Raw genomic sequence first — 24,325 nt, 5'->3', positions numbered from 1 at the left:
GAGCTGCTAGTCTAAAGAGAGTCAGTGCAGCATCATGCTTAAGAGCTTCACCCCGAAGCCAAACACAACTGCATTTGACATCCAGCCCCACCCTTTAGGAGCCGTGGATCGTGACCCCGCCACTCTGGGTCTCAGCTTCCCCACCTGTACAATGGGGGAAATGATAATAGAGCAATTTCAGCCCTACAAACCCCTTCTGGAGGGTTAAGGAGTTGACCAGAGACCCAAAGAGTGAGAATGGCGGTCCAGCCGCCAGGAGGGGGACAGTGGGCCTTGTCACCGTATCCCCACCCTCAGGTGACATCCAAGGAGGCAGCTCCTGTGACGGTGATCTGAGCCATCCCCAGTAGAAATGAAGGGTTAGGGAGGAAAGACGCCCCCTCCCTCAAGGGCGGCCCCAGGTGAGTCCCCGTGAACCAGGTCTTTCCGTCCATCTGCAAGATACATCATTTCCAGCTCTAGGTTGCCAGACCTGCGCTGGTCCCCGAATACGGCTGCTTAGTGGGGGGACCGCGCCGCCCCTCCCTCCTGCCGCACAAATGCACTTCCTCCCTCGAGGCCTTGGTCCAGACCACCCCCCGCCACGAGGGTCCTCCTGACTCCGCTGCCCTCACCCGCCCCTGAGCAGTGGCACAGCAGGCAGGCTTCCCCAAGGTGTGTCTCAACGGCCAACAGCAGTTAGCGCTCATCTCAGGGAGGGCTCGTGTTCCACACCCTAGGAGCCCTGAGGTCGCCCACAGGGCCTGGGGTAAAGCAAGCACCCGATGACTCCCTGTCACTGAATTTAGTGTAATACTGTTGGTCTGAGGTTCCACTCCTCACCTTTGCTCTCTGTCCTTCCCCCAACAGGCTGAACTTGGGAAGCCCCGGGAAAGAAGCTGCAGTCTGCCTGGAATTAATTTTAATTATGGACTCTACATCCGGGGGCAGGATGGAGGGGTCCCTGAAGGTGAGCAAGCTTCCTCTGGAGCCCAAAGGGACTTGAACTCTCTACCTAGGCTACTTCCTCCAGGAAAAGAGTCAAGGTGCCTGCCCTGCGGCACCATTCTGGCGGAAACCACAGTTTGCTTAGCCGAGAAGGACACGACCACGAAGGGTCCGGGTCTAAGGTGTCAGGGAAATAGCAAGGGCCCCAGACAGTGTGGAACCTTGTCCCCAGGCAAGACTGTCTGTGCTCTGTGCCTCTTGAGCTGCAAGCATAGACAGGCTCGTGAGCAACCCCCTGATCTCCCAAACGAGGTCAAGGTCAGGCAAACCCAGCTCCATGAAGGATGCTCAGGCACCGTCTAGAATCTCTGGGAATCCTGACCCCACCCTTTCAGGGGGCCAAGCAGGGCTGCCACCCAACGGGCTGCAGGTTAATGAGAAGGTATTCGTGCCCCAATTTCTTCTCCGTCAGATGCCACAGATTGCTTTACTTCCCAGACTGATCTCCACGCCATGGCTTTGTCTCTCCCTGCCCTCAGCCATTGGACACTGGAATGTATTTAAACAGCAGCCTACCTGCCCCCATGAGCTGAGCCGGGATTATATCGCCATGAACCGTAGGGCAGTGAAAGCTGGCCTGGTAACTGCCCGGGAGAATTTCCATTACCGTCAGCTCAATGACATCCGCATCAGTGACCAGGATGACCGGCGCCTCAAGAAGGAACCGCCCTCTCTCCCTCCAAATATGACGTACGGGATCCGGTCACGGTAAGATGGCTGGCACCCGTGCCAGATGGCTGGCACCCGTGGTGGTGAGGGGGGTGCTCAGTGGTGACTGAATTAGGGAACAATGTGGGAGCATGACTCTGGACTCCAGGGAAGGGCGAGTGATCCAGGCCTGGCCAATCAGCGTATCTCACAAACCACGGCCAAAGTGATTGGTTCAGAGGCAGACATGTGACCCATGTCCCAACTCTGGAATGCATGACATTCTATAAAAGTAGAATGTGGTTGCATGTAATCAAGTCTCAACTCAAACGACTTTGATTTTTTTTAAGGGGAATGTATTGGCTCACATGATTGAAAAGGTAGAGCTTCAGGCATAGCTGGATCTAGGCAATCAGGCAATGTCACCAGCATTGGGTATGTCTCTCCATGACTTGGCTGTGCTTCCCAGTTTTGGCTCCATTCTCCGACAGGCTTCTTCCTCATGTGGCAAAATGGCCAGAATCAGTTCCATTCTTACATCCTATTCTTTTAGTGACCCCAGTGGGAGTGGTGTAGGAACTACAAAAGCCTTGAGATTAAGATTCTTTGGTCCAACTTCAGTATCGTGCTTATCCCTGAACCAACCGAAGGAGTGAGTAGAAATTGTGACCTACACTGATTGGCCAGGCCTGGGTTACACTTTTGCCTCTGCACCAATTACTGAGGCCGGGGGATTCTGGTGCTCTGATTGGCCAGGCCTGATCCCTTGCCCCTCCTTGGAGGGGGCGTGGTTGGAATCAGTCCCCATGATCTACAGGGGCTGATGGTGGAAAAGATGCAGAAATAGAGGTTCTGACCCAGAAGGAGAAGAATAAAACACGATAGCAGAGGCAAAACCAGCAAATGTCCAGTACAACGGGGCTTCCCAACCCATATTATGTCACAACACAAGCATTACAAAAATAACCAATATTTGTATATTGCATTGTACAAATAAATAGCAGTGCTCTCAGCCAGCAGTGAATGGCCTGGGGCCTCCAGTTGCCCCAAGTCCCATCTGTGACACCTGAGACTAAGCCTGTATCTTGGTCCATCTGTGTGGCACTGCCCTGCTCTGCCCACATGCAAGGCCATAGGTCTATCTCCAGTCCTTTCCCACCACAACCCACTGTTCCGGGATGGGTGCCTTCCTTTGGCTGTGCTACTCAGCTTTTTGGGGGGAGGTGGGGCTTCCTTTATTTCTTATTTCATTTTTTCTAATCATTTTTTACTGTGGTTAAATATACATAAGATTGGGCTTCCCTGGTGACGCAGTGGTTGAGAGTCCGCCTGCCGATGCAGGGGACACGGGTTCGTGCCCCGGTCCGGGAAGATCCCACATGCCGCGGAGCGGCTGGGCCCGTGAGCCGTGGCTGCTGAGCCTGTGCGTCCGGAGCCTGTGCTCCGCAATGGGAGAGGCCACAGCAGTGAGAGGCCCACGTACCGCAAAAAAAAAAAAAAAAAATATATATATATATATATATATATATATACACACACACACACACATAAGATTTACCAGTTTTAGGTGTACAGTTCAAGGGCATTAAGTACATTCAGATTGCGGCACACTGTCACCACCATCCGTCGCTAGAACTTTTTCTTCATCCTAAACTGAAACCGTGTACCCATTAAACAGTAACCCTCTATTTCGCACCCACTCAGCTCTTGGTAACCACCCTCTACTTTCTTTCTGTATTAATTCAACTACTCTAGGGACCTCATATAAGTGGAATTATACAGTATTTGTCCTTTTATATCGGGCTTATTTCACTTAGCATAATGTACTCAAGATACATCCATGCTGTCCTGATAGTATGGATCAGAATTCCCTTCTTTTTAAGGCTGAATAATAGTCCATGGTGTGTATATATCACGTTTTGTTTATCTATTCATCCCTTGATGGACACTTGGATTATTTCCACTTTTTGGCTATTGAAAATAATGCTGCTATGAACATGGGTGTACACTATCTGCCTGAGTCCCTGCTTTCAATTCTTTTGGGTATATACCCACAAGGGTAATTGCTGGATTGCATGGCAATTCTATGTTTATTTTTTTGAGGAACTGCCACGGTGTTTCCCACAGTGTATGCCACCATACCTTTGTATGCTTTTCCCTCTGCCTTTCTCAGCATCCTACCTGGTAAAATCTACTTGCTCATCAAAGCTCAGCTCAGCATCCTCCCTTTGGTAAGCTTTCCCACCTCCCTGGCCTCAAACTCTATGCACATCTCTCTCACCAGGAAGGCTGTTTGTTCATTGCTGTTCATCAGCCCTCAAAACCTGAAAGGTGGCACTAGAGACACACTGGAAAGTCACTTCTGGGCCAGGTTAACTAATCATCTGTATACTGTCCTTCTCCCACCTTTGAAATAATGCCCAAGTTGATCCCTCAAGGCAAGGCAAGGTTCTCCAGGACTGCCTGGAGTGCAGAGGGACCGAGTCCCAGCTGTGTGATCACTAGACTGGTCCATACTGGTCACCAGTGTCTTGAAGACAGCATGGTGTCCAGGAGGAATCGCCCGGGCTTTTAGTCCCACCTTTGTTCCCAACTCTCTTTCCCTCCAGGGCTTCTGTTTCCTCATCTGTAAATAGGGTATTACGGCAGTCACTGGCATTCTGGGATTCTCAGGGCATGTTCTGTCTCTACGTCGATTTCATTTCATTGTCACTAAAACCCTGTGCAGCCCAATGTTCATAGCAGCACTGTCTACAATAACCAAGAAATGGAATCAACCTAATTGTCCATGGACAGACGAATGGATAAAGATGTGGTACACATATACAATGGAATATTACTCAGCCATAAAAAGGAACAAAATTTGGTCATGTGTAGAGATGTGGATGGATCTAGAGACTGTCATACAGAGTGAAGTAAGTCAGAAAGAGAAAAACAAATATTGTATATTAATGCATATATGTGGAATCTAGAAATATGGTACAGATGAACTGGTTTGCAAGGCAGAAATAGAGACACAGATTTAGAGAACAAATGTATGGACACCAAGGGGGGAAAGCGGGGTTTGGGGGGTGGGATGAATTAAGAGATTGGGATTGACATGTATACACTGATATGTATAAAATAGATAACTAATAAGATAACTAATAGATAACTAATAAGAACGTGCTGTATAAATAAATAAAATAAAATTCACAAATAAGAAAGAAATTCAGAAAATAAAAAGATGTATATGTATACAAAGGAATACAGTACTACTCAGCCATCAAAAAGAATGAAATAATGCAAATGCAGCGACATGCATGAACTTAGAGATGATCATACAAAGTGAAGCAAGTCAGACAGAGAAAGACAAATATCATATGATATCACTTATATGTGGAATCTAAAATGGGATACAAATGAACTTATTTACAAGACAGAAACAGGCTCACAGACATAGAAAACAAATTTATGGTTAGCAAAGGGGAAAGGGGGTAGAGGAGGGATAAATAAGGAGTTTGGGATTAGCAGATACAAACTACTATATATAAAATAGATAAACAACAAGGCCCTACTGTATACAGGGAACTATATTCAATATCCTGTAATAAACCATAATGGAAAAGAATATGAAAAAGAATATACATATGTATATATGTACAACTGAATCACTTTGCCATGAACCAGAAACTAACACAACATTGTAAATCAACTATACTTCAATAAAAAGTTAAAAAGATTTTTTTTAACTAAAAAAAAAAAAAACCTGTGCAGGAAGTAGGCAGGGTTCCTTATCCAGCTGAGTCATGGAGAGATTAATTGACCTCCACAAGTTCACACAACTTTTTCACAGCACAGCTTGGCCTGGATTCTTAATCTAGTGTACTTAGATTTAAGAATATGAGATATTAGAACACATAGCACATTAGCAATCACTTGGTTTGAAGCCCCTCTTTAAAACAGGAAAATAGAAGTTCAGAGAGGCGAAGAGATTTTCACAAGGTCACACAGCAAGTTGTGACCAGACAAAAGCCAGATCTCAAGCTAGGCTGGTGGACTCCCTGTCCCGTGCTCTTTCTTCCATACCTCACCTCCTTGGGGCTTGAGATACAGCGTGATCCCCCAGAGTTTCTGGTCCTGGGGCTGCATTATTCTACATACAATGGAAAAGCTTAAGTCAGCTGGGCTCAGAAAGGACATCCGTTATCATCTAGCTTTCAATATAGAATCTTAAATTGTGGGTTTCCCTGGTGGCGCAGTGGTTGACAATCCGCCTGCCAATGCAGGGGGCACGGGTTCGATCCCTGGTCCGGGAAGATCCCACATGCCATGGAGCAACTAAGCCCGTGAGCCACAACTACTGAAGCCTGCGTGCCTAGAGCCTATGCTCTGCAACAAGAGAAGCCACTGCAATGAGAAGGCCGCGCACCACAATGAAGAGTGGACCCCGCTCTCCACAGCTAGAGAAAGCCCCTGCACAGCAACGAAGACCCAACACAGCCTAAAATAAATAAATAAATAAATAAATAAAAAATATATAATAAAAAAAAATAAAATTCCAAGGGCTTCCCTGGTGGCGCAGTGGTTGAGAGTCCGCCTGCCGATGCAGGGGACACAGGTTCGTGCCCCGGTCCGGGAGGATCCCACATGCTGCGGAGCAGCTGGGCCTGCGGGCCATGGCCGCTGAGCCTGCGCATCGGGAGCCTGTGCTCCGCAATGGGAGAGGCCACAACAGTGAGAGGCCCGCGTACCACAAAAAAAATAATAATAATAATAAAAATAAAATATAATAAAATTCTTGAGGTCTGAATGAGCATGTGTCAGTATAGAGATCATGGAGGTTTAAAAAGAAAAAAAAACTCTAAAAAAAAATCTTAAATTGCTATAAAACCGGGTGGCTGCAATTTCAGGGAAAGGACGTGATGAAGTGCCAGCTATATCTTCTGTGATGGTAAATGGGCTTTGCATATGCAAATTGAATGGATTTTAAAATGGTATTTAATGACAATTTTCGTAGCAGACGTTAACATTAATTGCACAAAAATGAAAATGCTGCATTAGGTTGCTGTTAGCAGCAAATATCGTGGCCATAAAGCTTTATCTTTATCAACAGCAGCTCTTTCTGATGTGACAGGGCAGCTCAGCAAATTGCAAGCAAAAGGGCTTTTATGGAACAAAAATATCCCCCAAAGCAGGCCCAAATCAGCATCAATTCCGCTTTATTTCTTCATAAATGGAGGTTAAATGGCTGCTGGAAAAGCTTTTACTGAAATGCCCAACCTGCTGCAGAGCCCCTCTACCTTACAACATCAGTGCAAGGAACAGTTAAAAACTCATTGCCCCCCCGCTCCATAATGGGGCTATTACTTTAAAGTTATGGGACCAAGGCCCATTCTCTAATGATCACCTTTTACAAGCCTCGATTGTATTTATTTCCTTACTTTAAAAGCATGTTAAAAACCAAACCCGATTCCACCTGACTACCCGAGGACTTGTTGGGGTGATTTGGTCCAATAACTAAAGAAGCCAAGAAACAAATGACTACCATTCACTCACAACTACAGAAGATACGTTAAAAAATAAAGCTCCACTTCAGACTAAATACACGAGAAGCTTACTCTAAGCTAGGGATGCTGAGTGAGGGGCTGTCACTGCTGTATGAGAGAACATTCTGGCTACAGCTCTGCCCCCGGCCCCCCACCATCAAATCTCCTTGCCCTTTATGTATTTTACGATGGACAAAATAGCTAGATGTGAGGGTCAGTGCACACCTCCATCCGCCTGCCCACGCAAGCCCTCAACGCCGGGTAGGGTCAAAACCTGAATTTGGGATTATTCAGTTACTTCCTTTCCAGTTAGCTGATTTGCTTTCCAATCCACACCAATTTGTTACAGATTGTCACTAAATCAGAAAGGTACGTTTCGATCCACGAGCCTCTGGCTAAAAGGAAGTGGACACCTAAGCAATTATCTGGAAAAGGATGCCCGTGTAGACATGTGATCACAAGTAAGGGCTGAGGCCAAGTCAACCCACAGAGATGTTTATTTGGCTCAGGCAGTAATTTAAAAAATCAAAAGTTTGAATGAGTTGCCACATTAAAAAAAAAATCAGGAGATCTCATATAAAACCCCAGATTTCCTGCTTCTCTTAAAAAGTCAGAAGCCCAGGCAACCTGGGTCTGCACTCCTGCCTGGCACCAGGGGGTGGGGCTGAGCAGCGTCCGCTTTGGGCAGATTCCACGCGTGCCCTTCTGTCTATCCCAGTCTCCACCCAGCCTGGCTTCTCTCATTTTCTTGACCCGTCTGGTCCCAGTAGGCACTGAGTTTGCACTGCTGGTGTCGACTGGTCATCCTGACCCTTCAGCTACCTGCCGCCTCTTTTCTTGTCCTCTGATGGTGGTAGGGCCCACCACTAACAGAAGATGCTGTGAATTGAACTTACACGTGGCAGGCATTTGCACATATAATGGCTAATGAATCCTATGAGGCAGGTGTCATTCTGCTCACTTCACAGGCCAGGAAAGGGAGGGTGCGTGCATTCCCCGAGGCTGCGCGATGGCAGGGCCTGGATTTGTACCCTGGCTAGCTGGCCGGCTTTGAAGACCGAACCCCTAGGATCAGGTAGCTGGAAAGAGCTGGCACAGTCTCACTCTGACGTTTCACTGTCAAATCTCAGAATCCAAGTCAGGGAAGAATTTTAAATTCTCATTACCAACGTGTAAGACCATAACACAGATCTCAAAGCGTGCTGTGACCCCCGGTCCATACACAGATACGTCTGGGGGCCAGAAATGTAACGATTGAAGAGGGTTTAATTATTGATGCATTTTAATAAGTGTTTGCAAACGTTCACGTGCCCTCGGCACACCTTAATTGTTACTGCCCCTAATTGGTCCAACATTATCGAAGATGATGAGACAGGGATGGCAGGGGACGGGGGAGCTGGGCAGTAGCTGGCGCTCCTGGCAGATTCTGGGTGTCCAGGGCTCTACCTCCACGCTGCCTGGGAGCATCATGCCACAAGCAGGGCAAGGGTGCTAGTAGGGGGATTCATCATTCAGTCAATGAGCAAACAGCTCCCTGCATGTCAGTATCTGACATGGGCCAGATGGACAATGGGTAGACCCCGTTTGAACTAATAACGGCAACTATTATAATTGTTATTATTACGTGTCAGACATTGTGCCAAGCACCTCAGAAGCATCCTCTCCTTAAATAACTGAACAGCTCAGTGAGTACAACGCTTACGTCCCCATCTTACAGAAGACGAGACAGAGGGTCAGGGAGGGGACGTCATTTACCCCTGGCTGCTCTATAGTGGGATGGGGACTAGTCTGGCCCAACCACCTGTGATGGTGACCTTGGCACTGAGCTGCCTTCCTAACAAACACAAGGATGGAGGTGACACAGGTAGAGGTGCTACCCAAATTTTTCCTGCACTAGATGGGGGCTGAGACAGGACATATATGGTGAAGGCCATCCTGTCTGGATTTTTCTTAAAGCTTTAAACTTAACCTGAACGCACCAAAAGAGCCCAATGAACTTCCCTTTTGATACGTCACTTCCCTTCACCTTCACCTACCTCCCGATAAACAAGCTCTTTGATGGGGCATCTGGAACTTTCACTACACTGGATGCTCCAGGCCTGCTTCGGTTCAACCCCAGTATCCCTGGTGCCGACCATAGTGCCTTTGCTGAAAGAGGCCTCAGTAAATATCCGCTGCATGAATGCATGAGCAAATGGCCACGCTGAAGTCTGAATATGAAGCCAGTAGCAACTCGGGTAGAACACTTAACTCATCCACCAATTAGTCTAGTCCAGACCCCCTCCAATCCTGGTACTGAAAGCGTTCAGACCACGGGAAAAAAAGAAACACAAGAAAGCTAGGGAACGCTGCCAGCCCACCCTCCCTGCTGCTGCTCGCCCAGCTATCAGATGCATCATCAGCCTGACATTGACAAATGTGAAGGATGGAGGAAATTTTACAGGCTGTTAAAAAAATGTTTGCTGCCTGACAGGCTTTCTGAATCTCTCTGCCAAGCTGATTTATTTTACAAATTTACAATGGGCCCATCAATCACTCTGGGTTATTTTGTTTCTCCTGGAGCCGAGGGCCAAAATCCAAGCCACCCACCCAAACTCCTATAAAACAACAATAAACCCCTTCCCAGACACCTGTCCCAGGTATCCAAGACAGTTTCTGAATGGGGAGACCAGTTCCGGGTTTATTGCTGGCCTGAAGCTCAGCTGAGTGAAACCGGGCTGCCCACAAGGGGGAGCACGTGGGTCTCGCAAAGACCCCTGAGCCTGCGTGCTGACCTGCAAGGTATATCCTGCCAGGCAACCAGACGCCCAGCCCCACCGATCTGCTCCCCAGTGCTGACCGCAGCTGTAGTTAAATAGTTCTCTGCTTCTTCACCGGGTATACAGGTCCTGGAGGGCATGGACACTGTCAGTTTTGTCCACCGCTATATCATCAGAGCCTGGAACATAGTAGGCACTCAATAAATATTTGTTGGAGAAATGTGGTCCAGGGCCTTTTAAGGCTTTGAAACATTATTGAAAGGGAAGAGGAAGTTGATTTGAGACCCAGAGATGAGATGGAAAAGCCAGAGCTTCCTGTGTCATTTAGCAGACTCTCCTGTGCTCCCCTATGACTGATACTGTGAATCAGCATTGCAGTGATGCTGCCTCAAAGACTGAATGTGTTTCTTGGCCACATTAATAGAGGGTAGTAGCAAGTCCAGACGAGGGAGGTGACCTGCCTATTCTATTCTGCCACTCAGGTCACACTTGTAGCATCATTAAAAAATGTGGGTCGGGCTTCCCTGGTGGCACAGTGGTTGAGAGTCCGCCTGCCGAAGCGGGGGACACAGGTTCGTGCCCCGGTCCGGGAAGATCCCACATGCCGCGGAGCAGCTGGGCCCGTGAGCCATGGCTGCTGAGCCTGCGCGTCCGGAGCCTGTGCTCCACAGCGGGAGAGGCCACAGCGGTGAGAGGCCCGCATACCGCAAAAAAAAAAAAAAAAAAAAAAAAAAAAAGTGGGTCATCATAGATTCAGGGGAAGGCCCATAAACAGGAGAGTGTCCAGAGGGGAGACATCAGGTTGGTGGGTGGGACAAGGGGAGGGAGATCCCTGTGTACAAAGAACGAGGCAAGAAATGAGGTTTTCCCTGCTGGATGAGAGAAGATGCAGACGGTCCTCAACTCTCTGAGGCCCTGCTATGAGGACAGTGGAGGAGCTTTGCTCTCAGAGGCTTCAGAAAACAAAACAAGGACCAGCATATGTGTGTTTGGGGGGCAGTCCCAGTGGCTAACATTTGCAGAGCCCTCACTGAGTGGCCGATGGATGTAACGCTGAGCACTTTAGACATATCATCACATTAAATCCTCGCAATTTTGCCAAGTAGGGATGGTTATCCCCATTTTATAGATGGAGAAACTGAGGCTCAGAGACTCACTTGTCCAAGACCACACGGCCAGTCAGTGGCCGCAGCAGGATTTGAGCCACGTTTCCTTCCAGAGCCAGTGTCCCTATCCATAGCCTTAACTCTTCCAGGAGGCAGAGGCAGAATGCCTGGAGTGGAGGGGAGTCCTCACAGCAGGATGGCAACTGTGAACAGCAGCCACTCACTGGGGGCCGGCTTTCCACAGAATAACTCAGTTAACCTTCGCCAAAGCCCAGCACCTCCATTCAGCCCCTAGGAGCTGAGGCATGGAGAGAGAGGTCGCGTCCCTTAGCGGGTGGTGAGTGGAGGCGTGTTTACTCCAGGACAGGAAAAGTTTCTTGCAGGAGGTGGAGGTATTGGCTGGCACATCACAGCCTGGCTGGGGCCTGGGACACCCCACAGTGGACCCGACAGGGGACAGGGGTCCCTCACCTCAGAGCCAGCCTGCTTCCGTGGGCCTGACCTGGACGGAGTTCTGTTAAGAGGGGCCCAGGCGGGCAGGTGTAGCTGAGGAAGGTGGTGATCTGAGGGCCCTACCCTCTCCCTCCTACCTTCCTGGAAGCCCAGCCTCTCTGGGACCCCTGCCCAACTGCCTGCTGCACCCCCTCTCATCTCCCCAAACTCCGGCTCAAGCTCCATCCTGCAAGGCAGCTTTGTTGCCAGAGCCCGGAAGGAGACATTTTTCATGCTTTGCCTTTTTCCTTCTCGGCTCTCCTGCGGCCCAGACAGAGATTTATTCCCAGCCCGAGGCTCGTGGCATTTGGAGCAGAGAGAAGCTGATGGGCCCATAATGGATAGGGCTGCCGCTCCCCCGGGGCCTGTCCCGCCCGAACCCCATCCATCAGGAGTGGCTCAGTGCCAGGGTCAGCGCTAACGAGGCCGGGCCACTCCCCCTCGGGGCCTCCCCGGTTGCATCTCACAGGCTCTGGCTCCCGCTTTTGATTTTTCCAGAGCTGGGCCTCACCCTCTCATGTCTGTGGGCGAAGCATGGGGAGGGGGCGTGGTGCCCGGCCCGGCTGAGGGCTCCTTGTCCTCACCTCCGCAGCCTCCAGCCTGGACACAATTAGAGGGGTTGCTGGGGTGCAGCTGGTCTGCCCCTCCCGTGACACGGTGTCCCCGTGATGCGGTGTCCCCGTGACGCAGGCACGGACAAGCTGACACCGCGGGGAGCCAGCAGCACCCCTGGGGCCGTGTGAAGAGCCAGGCCTCGAGCCCAGCACATCATTCCTGTCCTTGCAGGAGCCACAAGCCAAAGAATTCATAGGATGTGTGTGTCGTGCTGAGGACCAGTTCAGGGCCTGGCTCAGTCCTGTCCCCTTTGGAAGCCACACGGAAGAAGCCAGCTATTTATGCCGAAATCCCTGGTGCCCTGCACTAATTCTGATGAATAATAATACCAGCGTCTGTTTCTCCAGCTCCTATGGGCCCAGACACAGCCTCCAATGTGACCCTCAGAGCGACACTTTAGATAGCGACTCTCTTCTTTTCTTGGACGCGCCACACAGCTTGCAGGATCTTAGCTCCCCGACCAGGGATCGAACCCAGGCCCTGGCAATGAGCACACCAGGCCCTAACCACTGGACCTCCAGGGAATTCCCAGGTAGTGACTCTCTTATCCCCATTTTACAGCTGGGGAAACCGAGACCCAGACATGCTTGTCTATGATCACGTGGCCAGAAGGTGGTTATGCTGGGGTTTGATCTCAAAGGCCACATCGTTACCTCCGTCCTAGGCTGTGTGTTCATTTAGTGCCCACCCATGCTGGGCACTACGCTGGGTGTTTGGGATACAGAGAGGAAGTAAGACACAAAATAAAGCAGGCAACAAATGGGTAAAATAGCAACACAGTCGGTGTATGTCGTATCCCGGTGGGCAGAGGAGGGTGGGGCAGGGGGACCAGGGACACTTTGGGTCACGCCTGGTTTTGCTCACTGCTGTCCCCAGTACCTGGAATGTAGGAGGTGCTCGATAAATGCTTGTTGGCTGACTGCATCCGAAAGAACAGACGGCTTGATCGCGATCCATCCCCGATGCTGGGAACGGCCAATATTCTAAGGCTGAAGACCACCAGTGTCCTGAGCACAGAATTATCGGGCGCTGAGCTTCAGCTATCATTATTCTCGGGCTTCTGTAACAAATTACCACAAACCTGGTGGCTTAAAACAGCAGAAATTTATTCTCTATAACGTGGAGCCCAGAAGTCCAAAATCGAGGTGTCCCAGGGCCATACCCCCTCCAATGGCTTGAGAGTAGAATCCTTCCTCACCTCTTCCAGCTTCTGGTGGCCCCTGGGGTTCCTTGGCTTGTGGTCACATCACACCATTCTCTGCCTCGTGGTCACGTGGCCTCCTTCTCTGTGTGTCTGTGTCTTCTTTTTTGTCTCAAATAGAGACACTTGTCATTGAAGTTAGGCTTCACCCAAGGAATGCAGGATGATCTGATCTCAAGGTCCTTAACTTAATGACCTCTGCAAAGACTCCTTTTCTAAGTAAGTTCACATTCCTGGGTTCTGGGGCTTAGAACCAGGACCTATCTTTTGGGGAGGTCACCCACCACTCACCCCACTACAGTCACCAAAGCATCTTAACAGAAAGTCAGAAAGTCCTGCATTTTAGATAGTGGCTTTTGAGAAAACCACCTTTAGCATTATTATTTATAATGGCTGCCCCTGGAGTCTTGTTACACATTACGTTTCTATGAAAAATATAAAAGTGCTTTGCAATCAGTCAAGAATTGTAATCAGCCAAAATGTGAATGGGTGTAAATGCTGGTGTAAATGCTTTCCTGAGAAGCAGATGTTTCTGCCAACCCTTTCTTTTGTGTTTATGAGGAACCTCTCCAAAAAAAAAAAAAAAAAAAATAGAAAAGTTCAGAAGCTACATAACTAACTGCCATGAACACGCCACTCGAAGTTAACAAATGTCACCACTGGGCCATTTTTGCTTCTGATCCTTTTTTTATTATTATTAAAGAAATAAAATATAGCAAACACAGGTGGAAGCCCCTTCTCACCTCTCCCTAACCCCACACCCTTCCCTCTGTTCCCTGAGGACCGTCCTAAGGTTGGAACGGACATGCTTCCCACCCACATGTTCACATTTTTGCTCTACCCTTAGATGTCCTTAAATAATGCATATTATTTAGTGTGGTTTCATACCATTTAAGTCACTTTGTGTGGTGACTTGCTTTTTCACTCTGCATGCAAAAGTCACTGCAAAAGTCACTGGGTCCGCTGTCCAAATCACCCACCTTGGGCACATCCACCTCCCATCACCGAACACCCACCTTGCTTCTCGTTTCCCCCATGATGACGAGGCGCCCGGCACACCTCACACACGTGTACGGGATTCCTTGGGGTCATGGTCCACACGCAGAGTTTCCGGGCTGAAGAGGGACCTCCTCAGTTTATGCTGATGCCCCAATGGATCTGGATCTTTCTCCCAAGGCTCTTGCTACCACCCTCATATGCCCTGGCGGGGATGCCCCATCTGGTACTCACCTGTTTCCCCAGATGCCAGGATCCCCCTGCACACAGATTCCCAAGGGGTCTGGAGGATAGTTCCTCCTGAGTCACATCCATTCAGCTCAGTTGAGCCTTTTCTCTCCAGAGGGGCTCAAGTCACAGCCAGCTGTGCTGGGAGCGGGGCATGCACCAGGCGGGTGCAGGGAGAGCTCCCAAGTTTCAGGCTCAGGCACTCAAGGTTGGGAGAAGCTCCCTGAAAGCCTGTCCAGCTCCACTGCCCATCCTGTCGCTCTCCGCTGGGCGCCAGTGCCGGGACTGCTAATTGAATTCACCCTTGTGAAAAATGTTAACAAATTGCAAATGACCTCTTAGACAAATTTAGAAGTCAGGAGTGTGCTGCTAACTAAGCCTCCCTCCTCTGTCATTAGCTTTTATGTTGGATCCACAAACAATTAAAAAATAACCACCAGCCCAGAGGTCCTCTCCTCTAATTAGCTCTAAGAGTCCTGCCAGGGAGAGAGGCTGCACCTCAATTACCATCCCTTCCTCCAGGCTAGTTAGAAAAGACAAGCTCTCAGGCCAAGGGGGGACAATTAAGAAAAAGACGGTGGGGGTCAGAGAGGACAAAGGGGCTGCCAGGGGTCCCTTGGGACCAGAGCTGATGGCCAGCCCACTCCATAAAGAGGTGCTGGTGGCCGCCAGGCTGGAGGGGCCTCTGCAAGGAAGAGGCTCAGAGCTGTAACCCCCAAAGGGTGCCAGGGACCACGTGGCCAGGATCCCCTAAGGGGCGGGGCATGCACCCTCAGAACAAGGCAGATGCCTGGAACCCAGCCCAGGCCTGGCAAGTCAGACTGTCTGATAGTGGGACCCAGACAGCTATACTTCCAATAAGGTTTCTGGGTGATTCTTTTTCACCCACAAGATTGAGAATCTCTGGCCTCAACAGGATGAGGGGAGGAGAGACAGTATGAACTGCAACTTCTGATCTGGGCTGAGGCCTGTGTCTTCTGGCTCTAGGGCAGGACTTCCGTGGGTCCCGGGCACTCTTGTCTTCATAAGCCCCTTCCTCCATAAAAGAAAAAAATAATAATAATTTAAAATATTTTATGGCTGTGCTGGTATAAAGATGAATATAATCCAGGCTGGATTCTTTTTTCTTTTTTTTCTTCTGATTTTAAAAGGAATTAGAGCGGGGCTTCCCTGGTGGCACAGTGGTTGAGAATCTGCCTGCTAATGCAGGGGACACGGGTTTGAGCCCTGGTCTGGGAGGATCCCACATGCCGCGGAGCAACCAGGCCCGTGAGCCACAACTACTGAGCCTGCGCGTCTGGAGCCTGTGCTCCGTGACAAGAGAGGCCGCGACAGTGAGAGGCCCGCGCACTGCGATGAAGAGTGGCCCCCGCTTGCCACAACTAGAGAAGGCCCTCGCACAGAAGCGAAGACCCAACACAGCAAAAATAAAGAAATAAAATTAATAAAAGGCAGAATAGGTGATAGTGTGCCCCGAGCACACTATAAAAAATTAAAAAAAAAAAAGGAATTAGAGCATTTTCATGGGTCCCTAGGAGTGTCCTGGGGCCCGGGCGCCAAGCCTCCTGGGCCCAATGGGCAAGTTAGCCCTAGTTTTCCCCTTCAGGCCTTATCACCCCTTCCCTCCTCCAAGGGAGTTTCCTCTCTTCTCCCACCCCTCCCCACCCCTCCCAACGCCCCCTTTCTGGGGGGAGCATGGATGAAGACAGAGAGCAGATGAACAACTGGCCTTGAAGCCTGAAGGCTCCAGACTCAACACAGCACACTCCTGCTCCTGTGTTGACCTGGAGCTCATATGTACCGTCTCCGTGGGCCTCCATTTCTCCATCTGTAAGTGGGACCAATGCTATCTCCTGCTATGTCAGAAAAAAAGTGGTCAGTAAGGAGTTCTTTGAGGCTTTGGGAAGGAAGAGAGATACCGAGCATTTTGTCATTTAAGTGCTGTGGAGCTGGGGTTACAACATCACATGTCTGCAGAGCCCTGGTAGGTCAAGGGCGAAGCCAGCCCTGTGTGAGGCAATAGGGAGCAGTGGGGACTGCATCAAACTCGAGCTCGAAGGGTGGCAGCTCCAGACAGTTACTGACAGTTGGGAATGTGGGCCCAGTGTTACCAGATGACTTAAGGCCTCATTAAGGAAAGCCAGCCACTGGGATTTTTATGGGAGTTCTTCTGATTTAAACATGTACATACTGTGTACAAGAATGTTTAAATGCTACAGACCAAACTAAGCATGTCTTCTATCTGCAACCCCATTAGTGCAGTATTGCCAGATATGGACCCTGAGCCAGTTATTTTGTCTCACTGAACCTTTTATCAGTAGTGCAATAGCAATGTCAGTAGTTCTTTATCAATCAGTTTCTTTATCAGTAAGATGGGGGACGACATAATAATAGCTCCTATCTGGTAGGGTTATTTTAAGGATGAAAACAAAGCATCCCAGGCCCATGGGTGCAGAGTAGGAGGGAGGGAGGTGAGGTTAGGAAGCATCCTTGAGGTGATGGAGCTGTTTTGTATCTTGACTGTGGTAGTGAGTCTTCAGGCCTACACATGGGATGAAATTGCATAAAAGCAAATACACCAGTGAGTATGAGTCACTTTGGTGGCATCTAAAAATGGGTGGATTATTCCGTATCAATATCCTGGTTTTGATTTTGTTCTTTAGTTTTACCAGATGTCACCACTGGGGGAAACGGGGTAAGGGGTACATGGGGGTCTCTCTGTATTTCTTTTTTTTTCCTCCCCCTCCCTCTCTCCGTATTATTCCTTACAACGGCATGTGAATCTACAGTGACCTCCATAAAAATTTCAATTGCAAAAAAAAGAAAAAAAGAAAGAAGGAAAAAAGGCTTTAGCTGTGGCTTTGGTAGCCTGGGGGCAATGTTAGCCAGAATCACTTATTACAAGAAACAGTGGTGCTACTTTAGGCACAAGCAAAGTCCTCGGTCATGGTCACTAAGGTCACCTGCCCACAGATGGGCCTGTTCAGGAAGCCTCAGGTGGAGCAGAGAAGGGAGGCTCCTGGATCCCTGCAGCTCACTGCTCGGTGCCGTCCGAGCACGCGTCTGACTTGGAGAAACACCTCCAGCGGGTGGAAGAGAAGTTGGGTCTCCTTAGATGGTGCCACTGTCGGGTGTCCCTTGTGGGTTGGGTTCTGATTTAGAGCAGCCCAGAGAAGCCCAGTCCTCCAGCCTCTCCCCTCCTCCAAAACCAGACCCCCCAACGGTCTACAGCGTGTTCTGAACTTCACACCCAACCGAGGACGTGCGGCCCGTCCCGGAGGCCACCGTCCACTCCTGAGCCCTCGAGGCTGTGCCGGCGTTGGGACCAGGGCCTCTTCCACCCCCCTGGGAGCAGCAGACCGCTGGCACATTAGAGATGGATTTTAATTTTATTTTAACAAAATAGCTGTCTCCACTGGAAGAGGCATCAAGCGCCAAATAAGGACCCGTCTTGAGCGGAATCACGTTGAACAGACCTCCGTGCTGTCATTGATTTTCCAGGAAGAAAAAAATTGCCTCTGGCTACTAAACCGAATTAGTAGTCACTGATGACCAATTATTTTAGCCCGCTGTGAACGGAGAGCCGCACTAAAATCCGGTTTGTCAGACCCAAGGCTCCCTTCTCAAACACCTTTCAACAAATGTGTACCTAATGTCCCTCAGAAGCTTCCTCCAGCTTCCTCTCTTCCGCCAAGTTCTCCAGCTCCACAAAGTTTTAATGAGCAGCCAAGATGAAGGTGGGTTTGCCATGAAAGGGGCCCCCTCTAATCCACAGAGCCCTCCTTGGCAGAGAGGAACCGATTCTGCAAATCAGAGCTGTCAGCCCTCGCCGCCCCCTGCACGCACAAAGTGTCAGCCTAATGTTTGCAAATGATAATTTCCATTTCCCTTGCTTGTCCCCAGCTACCTTCATCGGAGATCAACCCCTGGTCTGGGGTGAAGTTTCTTGCAGGCCAACCCCGAGTAGGAGCTGTTCGCATTTCATTTTATTCCCCATTTTCCGCTCTACCAGACTGAGTTTTGACATGGTTTCATTGTCAGTGGGAACGTTAGGGTGGTGAGGAACTTTTCCGACAGGTTCCTGCCAGGTTATCAGCAAATAATTTGTCGAAGCCCTCGGTGGTGGCCTCGCCGGCCCAGGGCACTCAGAGCTGCCGTGGGGGTCACTGAGTGCACAGCCTAACTGTTGGGACCTGGCATCCTTAGAGCCGGGGAAGCTGGATGGGGACCCTGGCTCTGTCGCCTGGCCCCCTCCGTGATCCGTGAGCAAACCGCGGGCCAGTTGTTTGATTGCTCCGCGTGTCAGTTTCCACATCTGAAGGCAGGGATGTTCACCCTCACTTTCAAGGTTATGGAAGCAGCAGGGAGACGGCAGTTGGAGTGCTGCCAGCGGGCTCGGTGTAGTAAGTGCTCATTTAAAAATTGGGAGGCTTTTTTTTTTTTTTTTTTGGTGGTACGCGGGCCTCTCACTGTTGTGGCCTCTCCCGTTGCGGAGCACAGGCTCCGGACGCACAGGCTCAGTGGCCATGGCTCACGGGCCCAGCCGCTCCACGGCATGTGGGATCTTCCCGGGCCGGGGCACGAACCCGTGTCCCCTGCATCGGCAGGCGGACTCTCAACCACTGCGCCACCAGGGAAGCCCCCGGGAGGCATTTTTGAATGGCTCTTATTCTCCGATGTCCATCAGGCGGGTCTAGGGCTGCGAGGCATGGTGCCCGCTAGGCCTGATTCCCATCTTTGTTCACGCTGCGCCCTCTCTCTGGGTTCTCCTTGCTTCATTTCTCAGCTCAGTCCCCTTCTGCTCATCCCCAAAGACCCGTCAAAAGGCTCAGAGGGGACTTTGCTTGTCCCACGCCCTCGCTCAATTCACTTGCTCTCTCCTCTGAGTTCCAGTGGCTGCGGCTACACTGACAATTAGCCCTCTGCTCTGCAGGGGGGGGCAGGGCTGCAGGATGGATATGCTCAAGGGCTTCCCAGGCAAATGCAATATGTCACCCACTGGCTGTGTGGTCTCGGGCAAGACAGTCAACTTTTCTGGGCCTCAGATTTTTCATCTGTGAAAAGAGGGTATTGGTATCTGTCTCTAGGTTAGTGTCCTAAGGATACAGGTAGCAGGAAGAAGTGTGAGCTGTGATGATTATCGGTGTTTCTGCTGCGTGCCCTGTGACCCCAGGGTGCAGACAGCACGTCCCCATGAGCATGTCCCCACACTTCATAAAACCTGGCCCATCACGGGGAGCTGGTTATTGCTCCTGGGTGGGCCAGATGGATGGATGGACAAATGAGTGAGCACAGAGTTGAGATCCCATTCACAAGGTGTGTAGCTCCTCTGCTGTGTCTTTCCTCCCTCTGGAGTGGCCTTGGATCCTCAAATCCTGTTCCCTTCCTTTCTACTGATTTACACCACCACCCCCAGCAACAGTTCCAAAGTGTGGCTGTCATCACGCCCTCCCTCCTCCCTTGCTCAGAAACCATCCATGGCTCCCTAGTACCTTCGTGCAGACCTTCCTCTGTGATGACTCCTGCCTGGGCTATTTTGACCTCAATCTGTCTTCTTAGTTCTTTTTTAAAAAACAACTTTATTGAGGTATAATTTAGAGATAATGAAATGGTCCATGTAAAAAAATTTTTTAATAAATGTATTTATTTTATTTATTTATTTTTGGCTGTGTTGGGTCTTTGTTGCTGCACACAGGCTTTCTCTAGTTGCAGTGAGTGGGAGCTACTCTTTGTTGTGGTGCACGGGCTTCTCATTGCGGTGGCTTCTCTTGTTGCAGAGCACGGGCTCTAGGCGTGCGGGCTTCAGTAGTTGTGGCACGCAGGCTCGGTAGTTGTGGCATACGGGCTTAGTTGCTCCGCGGCATGTGGGATCTTCCCAGACCAGGGCTTGAACCCATGTCCCCCGCATTGGCAGGCAGATTCTTAACCACTGCGTCACCAGGGAAGGCCTTCATTTGCTCTTCTAAGTGAGACTGACTGAGACATTCTCCTTGTCTCAGTTTGGGATCATAACATGATGTGGGAAACTTTTTTTTCTTTTTTTTTTAACTTTTTATTTTATATTGGAGTGTAGTTGATTAACAACGTTGTGATAGTGTCAGGTGTACAGCAAAGTGACTCGGTTATACGTGTAACTATTCTTTTTCAAATCATTTTCTCATTTCGGTTGTTACATAATATTGAGCAGAGTTCCCTGTGCTATACGGTAGGTCCTTGTTGGTTATCCATTTTAAGTGGGAAGCTTTTTTATAAAAAGTTCTGGAAAGTCCTGGAATACTGTTCTCAGCAAGGTTGGGAGGGTGCACGTGTGAACATACCCGGGCCTGGTACCCATGGCTCTATTAACATTTTGTATAAGCACTTCAGTCAACTTTGATCGTTTATATTTTCCTGGACAAATCACTCCTTTTGTTTTGGTTTCACATTATTAGCATAAAGTTATACCTAATACTCTCTTATGATTAAAAGAAACATCTTACCTGCTCTCGAGGGCAGCTCCACGTTTCGTGGCACCAGGAACTTATCCACGTTTGGGGGTTCCCTTTAAGAAAAACAAGTTCAAAATCATGAATACAAATTTAGGCATAAAACGGAATACTTAAGTAGAATGAGAAAAGAAATCAGAACAAATTAAAATTTTAAATTAGCTGACAAATATCATAAACCACAAAATCCAGAAAAATAACACATTTTAAAAGGATTAATTGCCTGTCACACCCCATATTCATTTTTTCCCCACATTTTTGGGCTCCATACTCTTTGATCACCTCTTTGTATGGCAGTAATTTTGTAATATTTTTTCTATAAAGTAGAAAGACAGTTTAGGCTTTCCTCTAGCATGCTTGATTGCATTTTGAAAAAAAATATTTTTCTTTGAAATAATTACACATTCACAGGAAGTTGTAAAAATAGTACAGAGTGATCCTGTTTACTCTTCACCCGTTATCCCCAATGATAAAATCTTACATAACTATAGTGCAGTATCAAAACTGAAAGATTGATGTTGGTACAATACACAGGCTGCATTCAGATTTCACCAGTCGCTTTTTGTCTTGTTTTGTTTTGTTTTGTTTTTGGTAGCACCACGCGGCTTGAGGGATCTTAGTTCCCTGGCCAGGGACTGAACCTGTGCCCTGGGCACTGAAAGTGCTGAGTCCTAACCACCGGACCGCCAGGAAATTCCCCAGATTTCACCAGTTTTACATGCACTCCTTTGTGTATTTAGTGTCCACGCATTTTATCACGTGTATATTTGTGTAACAATCATGATACAGAACTGTTCTATCACCTCAAAGACCCCCCCCCCCACCCCATACACTCACATAGTGACCCTTCTCCCTAATCCCTGGAACATTCCAAGAATGGTATATACATGGAATCATACAGTATGTGACCTTGTGAAACTGGTCTTTTTCACTCAGCATAATGGCCTTGACATCATCCAAGTCTTTGCTGTATCAATAGTCCATTCCTTTTGACTATTGAGTAGTATTCCATAGTATGCATGGACCACAGTTTAATTACTCACCCATTGAAAGACATTTTGGCTGTTCCCACTTTGGAAATATTACAAATATTCCAGCTGAACATTGGTGTATAGGTGTCTGTGTAGACATAAGTTCCCATGTCTCTGGAATAAATGCCCAGGAGTGCAATTGCTGGGCCCATGTGGTAGGTGTATGTTTGGTTTTCTAGGAAACTGACAAACCATTTTCCAGAGCAGCTACACCATTTTACACTCCCACCAGCAACGTATAAGAGGTTTAGTTTCTCTGCATCCTTGCTCTGGCATTGTCACTAGGTATTTCTTATTTTAGCTGCGCTAAGAGGTGTGTAGTGACATGACATTATGCTCCTAATTTTCATTTCTCCAATGGCGAGGGATGTTGACTATTTTTTCATGTACTTATTTGCCATCCATATACCTTCTTTGATGAAATGTCTCTTCATGTTTTGCCCCTTTTCTAATACAATTGTTTGTTTGTTTGTGTTTATTTCTTTTACTGTTGAGCTTTGAGCATTCTTTACATAGTCTAGATAGGAGTCCTTTGCCAGATACATGGTTTGCAAATATTTCCTCCTAGTCATGGTTTATCTTTTCATCTTCTCAAGAGACTCTTTCACAGAGCAAGAGTCCTTAATTTAGAGGAAGTTCAATTTATCTTTTTTTTTTTCTCTTCTCTCCTGGATCATGCTTTTGGTGTCAAGTCTAGGAACTCATCATCTAGCCTAGCCCTATAGGTCCCAAAGATTTTCTCCTATGTTTCCTTCTAAAAGTTTCACAGTTTTACATTTAAATCTTTGCTCCATTTTGAGTTAATTCTTGTATAAAGTATGAGACTTGGGTCAAGAGGTTTTTGTTTGTTTTTGGTTTTGTCCATGATGTCCAACTGTTCCAGCACCATTTGTTGAAAAGGCTCTCCTTCCTCTCCACTGGATAACAATTTCCATCAATTCACTCTCTTAAATTTCTTACAACTCATATATAGCCTGATTTATAATACCCTGAATTATGAAAAGTATATTTCCTAAAATTTTGCCTCATCTTTCTTTCTCTGGCTCCTTCCCTCCCTCTCTTCCTCTCTGTCTCAACAAAGCATCATTACTGAGAGCGGCACCATGTCAGTTCACATCCCACAGAAACCATGCCTGCTGGCATTGGTATTCAATGACCAAGACCAGTTATAAACCCATGACAAATGAACAAGAGAGATTCTGCTTATGAGGGTACCTAGCAAGGGCCGTTTGAGGATGGACTGGTCAGGGAAAAGCCCTCTGAGGAGGTGACCAAACAGCTGAGACCTGAAGGCAAAGGAGATGCTGAGTGTCAGGGAGGTGTTTGGGGAGGGAAGAGCTTTGCCGGCCGTAGCTCGGCATCTAGGTTGAGTCTAAGAAATGGGAGGCTGTCGAGGGCATTTTAAGCAAGGGATGATGTGATACACTTTATGTCCTGGGTTTTCCCCATGTCAGAAAAGCCTCTCCACCTTTTTATCTGATTTAATGAGCCTGAGCAGAAATGGGCAAAACCTGCTGGATCTCGGTCAGCCAGTCAGGGCTAGGCTGTTGTAACTTACAAGGTTTGTCAGCTCTTCTCCTGCTCTGAGCGCCATCCCCCCCCCGACCCCGCCCTCCTCTTCCCAGTAATAAGAACCCCTGGCTGAAGCAGGACACAAAGATGGTCAGCGAGGCTGCAGGAGGGCTGCGAGGGTGGGTTTGCGGTGATGTGGGCAGTGGGGGCTGCTGGGAAAATAGCTTTTCTGTTGTGAATGGCCTCTTGGGGTAGATCTTGCAAGATTACGCATCTCGTGTCATTAGAAAGCGTGGCTATAAATTAGGCTGCTCAGAAGCATGGGGTGTGTAATAATTAAGTAATAAAAGTCACCACAGGGGTAAGGGAACAGGGAAACAAAGAGCCACTGTTTGTAGATGCACTGCAGGCTGCCCTGTAAAGAGACCTCTGAGCTCAAGTGGCATTTCAAAGCCACTGAAGCTCCACTCAAGCGGAGTCCCGGGTCAGTCTAGTCCCAAAGAGGTCCCCATGGAAGGGAGGTGAACTGTCCTGGGCACGCAGACAGGGCGGGAGAATGGGAGGGGGCTGGGAGGAGGATGTTTAGGATCCAGTCCAGATCTTTGTGGCTGGCTCTGGAGCCACAAAATCCAACACTTGGACCGGCCCAGCAGGCAGTGGAGGACAATAGGGAAGGGAGAGAACTTGGGCTAAATGACACTTGATACTCAGCTCAAGCCAATTGTTGCCATGTGGGA

At 48.7% G+C, this 24,325-nt stretch overlaps 1 protein-coding gene across 1 annotated transcript in view; it reads left to right on the top strand.

Moving 5' to 3' along the window:
- Positions 1 to 24,325, top strand: part of CFAP77 (cilia and flagella associated protein 77) — a gene marked incomplete at both ends in the record, with an annotated part of 131,694 nt that overhangs the window by 75,921 nt on the left and 31,448 nt on the right. Inside the window, 2 exons of the mRNA XM_079707239.1 lie at positions 850 to 949; positions 1,467 to 1,695. Coding sequence (XP_079563365.1) covers positions 850 to 949; positions 1,467 to 1,695 — 329 coding nt within the window. The remainder of the gene's footprint in view (positions 1 to 849; positions 950 to 1,466; positions 1,696 to 24,325) is intronic.

The sequence above is a fragment of the Hyperoodon ampullatus genome, assembly GCF_949752795.1.
Source record: "Hyperoodon ampullatus genome assembly, chromosome: 6".
NCBI classification, from domain to species: domain Eukaryota; kingdom Metazoa; phylum Chordata; class Mammalia; order Artiodactyla; family Ziphiidae; genus Hyperoodon; species Hyperoodon ampullatus.
This window is presented reverse-complemented; position numbering and strand designations above follow the sequence as displayed.